Genomic DNA, 8,366 nt, shown 5'->3' with positions numbered 1-8,366 from the left:
ATTGTTAAAACCAATATGCAACTTTGCATACTTGTGTGTCTTACCACCATTTTAAAACAAAAAATATAAAAGATGATCTATTGATTAGATTTCAGTCTGAGATCTGATTTGTCCAGTAATACTGTCAGCTGGGATCATAACATTACCATCTAAAGACGCACTGTAGAAATTCACAAAAGCCCCCGAAATATCACCTTCCAAACCTACAATTGCTACTATCTAGAAGGACAAGAACAGCAAATGCATGGCTCCAACACCACCTGGAGCTTCTTCTCCAAGACCCTCATCATCTTTACTTAGAAATACATTGCCATTTCTTAAGTATCACTGAGTCAATGTTCTGGAAATCTCTCCCTAGCAACATCATGGGTGTACCTACTCCAAAAGGGCTGCAGCATATCAAGAACACAGCTCACCACCACGTCCGATATGTAATTATGGATGGGCAATAAATGCTACCCCAGCAGGTGACATCTATATCCCATTAAAATAAAATGATTTGGAATAACTATTTCACCAGTTATGAAATGCAATAATGGAAAATGAATGTGCTCTGCATATTATGGTAAACAGTAAAGTTTCCATAGGGCTACCTTCTCATTCAAGAGAAAACTAGCGTTAAATTTAACCTGACAGTCACCATGCTTCAGATGAGGGGAGAGGTTGAGAAGGACCATCGTAGCAAACTCAGCCAGTGCAGGAATTGAACCTACATTGTTGGTTTTACTCTGTACCAAAAATCAGCCGTCCAGTTTACTAAGCTAACTGGAAGAAGAAAGAAAAAAGAGGGTGCAAGGCAAGGGGGAATGGGAATGAAGCAAGAAAAGAAAGATTACAAGCTGCTGTAAAAAAAACAGTGGTTATGATCTGAAATTGTTGAACTTCATTTGAGGAGGTGTAAAGTTTCTAATGTAAAGATGAAGGTAGCATTCCTTGAGCTTTCACTGACCTTCAGTGGAACAGTACAGGAATTGATGGACAGAGAGATCAGAGTGTTTATGGGATCGAATTTTAAAATGATGGGCAAATAGAAACTTAGAATTGTACTCATGGGCGTAATAGAGGTGGTTCTGCAAAGCAATCACGTAATCTGTGTTTAGTCTCTGTAATGTAGACCAAAGCACACTGTGAGCTATGAATACAGGACATTAAATTGAAAGAAGTACAGGTAAATCACCAAATCACTAAAAGATGGCTACCTGATGACGGAGAGGAAGATGATGGTTGTGCAGATGTTGCATCTCCTGCAGGTGCCATGCAAGGAGAACACAATATTAGGGTCAATTGATGAATGAACTCTAGTGTTGTGGAGGGAACGGTCCATTTAGAATTTTGAAAGAGAAGGGGAGGGATAGATATGATTGGTATTGGCAGCAGTTCTGAGCTTTTACTTATGGCCCAGATGATTATGAACTAAAATCTTACCTTTGAAATACTAACAATTTAACTTCATTTTTAAAAAGTAAATAAAACTGGAAATGATAGGTTGGTATTTGTAAAAGCGAGCGAGCAGCTGTCAGGGTTGAGAGGAAACCCAACTGGTCTACAAATATATGCTGGATGCCTGAGATCTAAATGCAGCTGCTCTCCCTCACTTGAAGTGCTCTTAAAGTGTTTGAGCAAGCCACATCACTATAATCATAGGATAGTCAATGAATGCCAGTTTTACCCATGATGCCCATGGTGCCAAAAATGAATACAGAAATCAAAATTATGAAATAGATCCAGATGGGAAGATAGATTGGAAAAATTAGACTGTTTTCCTTGGAAAAAAGTTGAGGGGATTTGATAGAGGTGTTTGTTGATATGATACTGGTTCTATTTGTGAAATGAATCAAGAATGAAAGGCCACAGATTTAAAGTAATTGGTAAAAGAAGCAAAAATAATTTTAGAGAAATAAAGTTTGGTTCAGGGAATGTTTAAGATCTGGAAAGATCTGGAATGCACTGCCTGAGAATATGGTGGGACAAGTTAAAATGAATCCTTCAAAGGTGTTAGACAGTTATTTGACATGAATGAATGAAGATACAAGAGAAAGAAGGTGGGACGGGGGAGAAGAATGGGCAGAATGCTTGATGCAAATTGCTCACTGGAAGAATCAGTGCAGACTCGATGAACCAAATGACTACTTTCTGCATTGTTACAATTCCGTGATCTAGAATCAACTTGGGGAAGTTTAACTTTGGAACTCAGTCGACTGATTGAATCACCGAGCCTCAAAGTATCTATCATTCCTCACATTCTTGTACAAGCAGCCACACTGAAGGGCGGTGCAAGTACAACGATTACCTTTCCTTTACAACATTTGCTTGCACGCGTCCTGCGCTGGCTATTTAGGTAGAGTGCAGGGCAGTTCTCTTCCTTTTGATGGAGCATGACATTATCCGACGCAGCTGGCTTATTGCATGTGGGCCGGAGGGAGCGGCGATGGTCACACCGCGGAGCGGCAGTGATTGACATTGGAGCCGTCCGATGGAAACAGGCGTTGTGATGCCATAGCGCAGTAGACGACCAATAGGGACTAGCCTCAGGGGCGGGCTCACGTGCAGGTGTCTTCCAGGTGAGAGCCCGAGCCTCCAGCCCGGAGACGGGTGGTGTTCTCGGGGCAGGGATCTCAAAAATCAGATCCAGTGACCGATGGCGGAGGCTTTCAGTCAGGAAGCCGTTTTGGATTTTCTTTTGGTTCACCGTGGAAAGGTGAGGAATGCGGATCTGACCGCTCACTTCATCCGCTTCTTGAGGGATCCCGAGAGACAACGGCAGAGCCGCGACCAGTTCAAGAAGTTCGTCAACTCGCTCGCCGTGGTGAGAGTGGAAAATGGGGTCAAGTACATCGTCCTGAAGAAGAGGTATATCGAATTTCTCCCCGAGGAGATCCACTTTTCCAGTGATGTCCTGGTGCCCGCTCGACCGGAGCGGGAAGAGAAGACGAGGCACAGAGCAGTTGAGAGCTGCCCGCGAGAGCGCCAGCCTGCCAGCTGCCCGCGAGAGCGCCAGCCCGCGAGCTGCCCGCGAGAGCGCCAGCCGGCGAACTGCCCGAGAGAGCACCAGCCGGGGTGCTGCCCGCGAGAGGGCCAGCCTGCCAGCTGCCCGCGAGAGCGCCCGGCAGTTGCTGAGGACAGGCAGCGCGAGGCGGTGCTTAGTCAAACCCAACGCCATCCGCAGGCACAGCACAAACCTGCTCGTCAACAATTTGCAAAACTTACCGTCGACGTCGTGCGGGAGCCACAAGGGTTGCCGGGGGCATTGCGAGCTGGAAACTGTGCCGGCGAAGCAAATGACTGCATCTCTGTGCCCGAAGGTAGTCGCTTACAGCTTGAGCCAGTCAGGGAAAATGGCAAGGGATTCAATGTCGTTCAACCAGTTCGGCCGGGCGATTGGAGTGAAGCTGTCAGCAAAGACGATGATGGTTCAGCTCTTCGCAAGTCTACAGAGCAGAGGTCTAGAAATTCCAAAAGCAAAAATGGAAGACATAAATCAATCAGATTATCTGATGGTGATGACAGTCATAGCAGCAACCCTCCAGTCTCACCCAGTCTTTCTCATCTCCCCCCACCTCGCTCTAGTCCTCAGGGCAGAAAGGGAAAACCATTCCATGGTCATGCTTGGATTGACAATTCTGAGACCATTTCTGATGAGCTGGTCACTGAAGGCTTGCAGTATAAACCTGACCAATATCCTCTGAACAATTTGCTGGAGAAATCAAAAAACTCCCTTCCCAGAATGCAGAAGCAGGTCAGTACATCTACTTGTGAGAACAAAATGACCAAGCTTTTGAAGAATCCTCCATCACCAAAGAAACATGAAAGTACTGACAAAGGATATAAAATGCCACTGGGGTTATTAAGTAGTAGTGCCACTGAAGTGCTTGAAAATTCAGCTGTATACACAGAAGAATGCATTCAAAAGAAACAGAGAAAGCAACCACGGCAGCATGATCAGCCATCTGCTGGAATTGGACAACTAACAGGCATGAAACAGAATTCTAGAGGTCAGAGTACATTGCCCAAAAGAGGTAAGACTTCTCTTAAAAAGGCTAAGAGTAAAATGTCACTAGTCAGTCGGCAGTCAACTACTCGAAAAATAATGGATAAGCAAGCAAATCTTTTCATTGGCAGTCAATCACTAAGTCTGGCTCAGACAATGAGCCACAGTGAGTGCCACAAAGAGGATCCATCAAAAATTGGGGCTACATCAGAAAAAAATTCACACAGTTCTATAGAGCATGAATGGATGGTGAAAACAGCTCTTGGCAGGTTTGAACAGGCTTATTCCTTATTCTGCAAAGACCCTAACTTTGCTATGAAAAGAGATTTTATTTCTGGCTACACAGTACTTCACTGGATAGCAAAACATGGCAACCATCATGCTCTAACTTACTTTATTAGTACTGCAAGTAAAAAGAAAATTAAACTTAATGTGAACATTAAATCCACCTGTGGTTACACTCCACTGCACATAGCTGTTATACATGAACAGTTGAAAATCATTCAATATTTAGTGAAAAAATATCAAGCAAATGTTAATTTAAGGGACCACAGCGGCAAAAAACCTTGGCAGTACCTGAGCAATGAGTCTCCTAAGAATATGTGCCAGATGTTGGGTGCTCCTGACCGTAAACCTGCAATGCATTCTGTGTTCAGCAGCACAGTTTCAGCAAAGGACATTAACACATACAAATCATCTTCCGTGAGCAGAAAAACTTCATTCACTGCTCTTCTCAAATCTCCACGGGTTCTTCAAAAAGTCATGCACCATGATCCACTTAACACAATAATTGAGGATGATGATGAAGACTGAAATACATTTAATTTTTTTTACTATTTGTATCAGAAATTATAATCTAACTCCTGGTCATGTATCATATTCAACATATCTGTTCATCATGTGAACATTCTTCAAAGTAATTTATATATTTTTCAATGCCATGCGAGGTACAATGTTTAGGTCCGATATTATTCAACCGTGTCTCAAGTGAAGAGTTCAGAATATGCAGTCAATCAAAGTTAAGTTGCCATAGTCTTACCAGACCATAGGGGTCCTCTCTCGTTTGAGAGAGGAAGTGCTGGTGGTTAAACCTGAAAGTCACGACACCTGAGGCACGGGGAGAGGTTGAGAAGGAAAGCCCTTCATTGTAACTCCACAATGTTGGCATCATTATCTCAAGCCAGCTACCCAGGCAACTGAGCAAACCAACCCTCACAATAATCAATCACAGTCATGAAGATTGAATATCTTCTCAACCCAGAGAAACAAAGCAGTAGAAAACCAATAAATGCTTGGAAATGAACTTCTGGAGCTCATTTTGTTGTATATAAGGTGAATTGGATCAATATGTGTCATTCACAAGTTTTACTGGCTTTTCCTTCTCTGAATGCCTCCTGACATTGAAATTCTATTTAAATCTCCAAATGTTCTCTTTAAATTTCTTGTTGTCTATGTCAATTATCCACAATTTTCAAACCATCTCTGCTGATGGGAGCTTAATTCACGCTGGGTGTGGGTGCTGCACATTTGCCAGCAGATCTCCAATCCTTCTACAAATGAAGACCTTTTGCAGTAATTATCTAATGATCTGATTGTAAAAGCTTTATATTTTACAGTTGCTGTCACTGAGAGTGATCAAGGGAAAGATTAAAGGCTGTGTTTTCTTAGTTCTTCCTCAGCTAAAGCATCTACTACTTTTATTTATAGGATTTATAAGTTCAGTCAAACCAACCGTTGTCTTAATTGTAGCAGTTTGGTTATTTTTCTAATTTTGAATACTGATAACTGCATTCTATTCATATCTGTCATGACCAGAGCCAATTCAAACTGCCAAAATAGCCTTGCTCTGTTTCCTGAAGCTATCCTATCTGATGCTGCCATTATTCGAGTATCATCAAATTTTTCAGCATGATATAGGTGGAAATCCCAGATCATGAGACATGCTAAGAGATCAGGAATTCCTGCCAATCATTCAATGTAAAATTCAGTCTGCTGGAGCCATGACTGTCAGAGAGGAACTCATTAAGGAAGTAAACTGAAGAAGGAAGCCAAGTGGCCAGGAAATATTAGGAGAGAGAGAGAGCACAGCCCCATAAACTGGGAAGAAGCTAATAACCATTTAGTGTAGAAGATTACTAAGACACATTCACAATTGCATGCAATTTCCCCATAAAACATAAGGCAGCTTTTTTTTTCCGTAATCTTCTGCATTTTTCCGTTGTTCCTGTCATGATTATGTTTTGAAGTTGCTTCTGCTAGTTTCTGTGTGTGAAGCTCAACGGGGTACAGCAGAACTGCAACTACATTCTTTGTTTTATCTGTGTACTGTACATTAGTATTGTGACTACACTTCAAGTGTATCTGTGTACATCAGTAATATAATTACATTTGAGTGTATCTGTGTATACCAGCACTGTGACAGTACATCTTGAGGATATGTGTACATGAACACTGTAATTACATTTCTTGAAGGTATCTGTGGCCAGCTGCATTACTGTTATATTTGTCAAGCATATTTTTGTTATCAAAACTGTATATTTTTGTACACCTGTGTGGTGCCAACAATCTTTTTGTGTATATGTGTGCACAAGCACTGTGATTACAATTCTCAACTATATCTGCTAATGCCAGCACAGTGTGACTATTCAATATTATAGAATATATTTTTCAGTCCTTCTGTGTTCAACTCAGTGCCAAAAGCTAAATACAAGGTAATAAAATTTTGAAATAGTATTTAATTGTTTGTTCATTTTAAATGGTATCGAACACCAGTTTAGTTAAAATTCTTACCTCTTCCATTCTCTTATGGGGGAGGATAATGTCATAACTGAGGCAGTAACCCGGTGTCTGTATCTCATTAAAAGTTATAGAATTCCTACAGTATGAAAGCAGGCAATTTGGCCCATCAAATACACACCAACCCTCCAAAGGACATCCCACCTAGACCCTCCTCCCAACCTTCTTATATATGCCATAGCTAATCCACCTAGCCCAGACATCTTTGGACTGTGGAAGGAAACCAGAGCATTCAGAGGAAATCCACACAGACAAAAGGAGAATATGTAAACTCCACATGGATGGTTGTCCAAGTGTGGAATCAAACCTGTGCACCTAGCACTGTAAGGCAGTAATGCTGACTACTGAGCCACCATGCTGCACAGTCCAGTCTCTTCATTTTTAAATGAAGATTTTTATTTAGCAAATGCAGAATACTTTCAACAGGATGTGTTAACCCAAGGGAGCAGAGTAGCAATGAAAAATCATTTAAAAGAAAAACTTTATTTTTCAATAAAGGAACACCTTAGTACCTAGAACCTTCTGAAGAGCCTAGGCCCGAAACATCAGCCTTCCTGCCCCTCTGATGCTGCTTGGCCTGCTGTGTTCATCCAGCTCTACACCGAGTTATTTCACACCTTAGTATGGATTGATTTTATGTAGAAAATATTCTGAATACTATTAAATATATTTAAATGACATAAATTGCCATCAAAAATGCCAAAATGACTTCGTGTCCATCAATCTCCAAGTAAAGAAGAGTTATGATTTGGTCATTATGCAACAACTTAATTATTTCATATTATATAACAATGCAAAGTTTTTTGCAGCATGGATATAGAATTGGGTAACAGACATAAAGCAAAGAGTAGTTGAAAATAATTGTTTTTCATGTTCAAGGGAAGAGTAGAGTGGTGCCCTTCAGGAGCCAGCATCAAAACCATTGCTCTTGATATATGTTAGTGACCTGGACTTGGTAGTGTATGGTAACAAAAGCAAAGTACAGTGGTTCCTGGAAGTCCTGGTATCAAAAGAGAAAGTGCTAGAGGAACTCAGCTGGTCTGTGAAGAGAGCAACGATAATGTTTGAGTTCAACTTGAGTTCTTTGGAAGAAATCCAGAAATTCACAGGTTTTATGGTTACAGTGCATAACAGAGCTGGGAAGGGTGAGGCCATGGAGTGATGTGTAAACAAGGATCTGAATTTTAAAACTGAGACATTCTACAACAAGGAGCCAATAAGTTCATGATCACAGGGATGATGGTTGAATAAGACGTGATTCTACAAAAATTATAGTGAAATGTGTTCCTTGATGTGTTATACATAATGTGTTGCCATGCTCCGGTGCCATCTTGAAACACTGAAAATAATGGAAGATTTTACTGTAATAGAGTTCATCTTTCTTTCTTTTTCTTGTTTCTCTTCTGCTGCTCCTCTAGTCACTGCTTGGCATCAGCCAGAGTCTCTGAATTGGGCTCTGGGTCCCTGTAACAGGCTCTGGAGTCTCGGTTACAGGCTGCCACCACCACCACAATTATGACTACTACATTCGAGCTTGAGCCATGGGTCTAGGGATACATAGGTCTCCTACCTCCCGTTCCCC

The 8,366-nt window shown here is 41.5% G+C and overlaps 1 protein-coding gene across 1 annotated transcript; it reads left to right on the top strand.

Moving 5' to 3' along the window:
- The first annotated feature begins 2,505 nt into the window (after positions 1-2,505).
- Positions 2,506-6,693, top strand: LOC125455473 (ankyrin repeat domain-containing protein SOWAHB-like). The gene has a single exon (XM_048537547.2). It carries the CDS (start codon positions 2,639-2,641, stop codon positions 4,799-4,801), a length of 2,163 nt encoding a protein of 720 aa, XP_048393504.1. The 5' UTR covers positions 2,506-2,638; the 3' UTR covers positions 4,802-6,693.
- Positions 6,694-8,366: the final 1,673 nt, after the last annotated feature.

Source organism: Stegostoma tigrinum, chromosome 1 (genome assembly GCF_030684315.1).
Source record: "Stegostoma tigrinum isolate sSteTig4 chromosome 1, sSteTig4.hap1, whole genome shotgun sequence".
Classification (NCBI taxonomy): domain Eukaryota; kingdom Metazoa; phylum Chordata; class Chondrichthyes; order Orectolobiformes; family Stegostomatidae; genus Stegostoma; species Stegostoma tigrinum.
The sequence above is the reverse complement of the archived record's forward strand: the minus strand, read 5'-3'. Positions and strand labels throughout refer to the sequence as shown.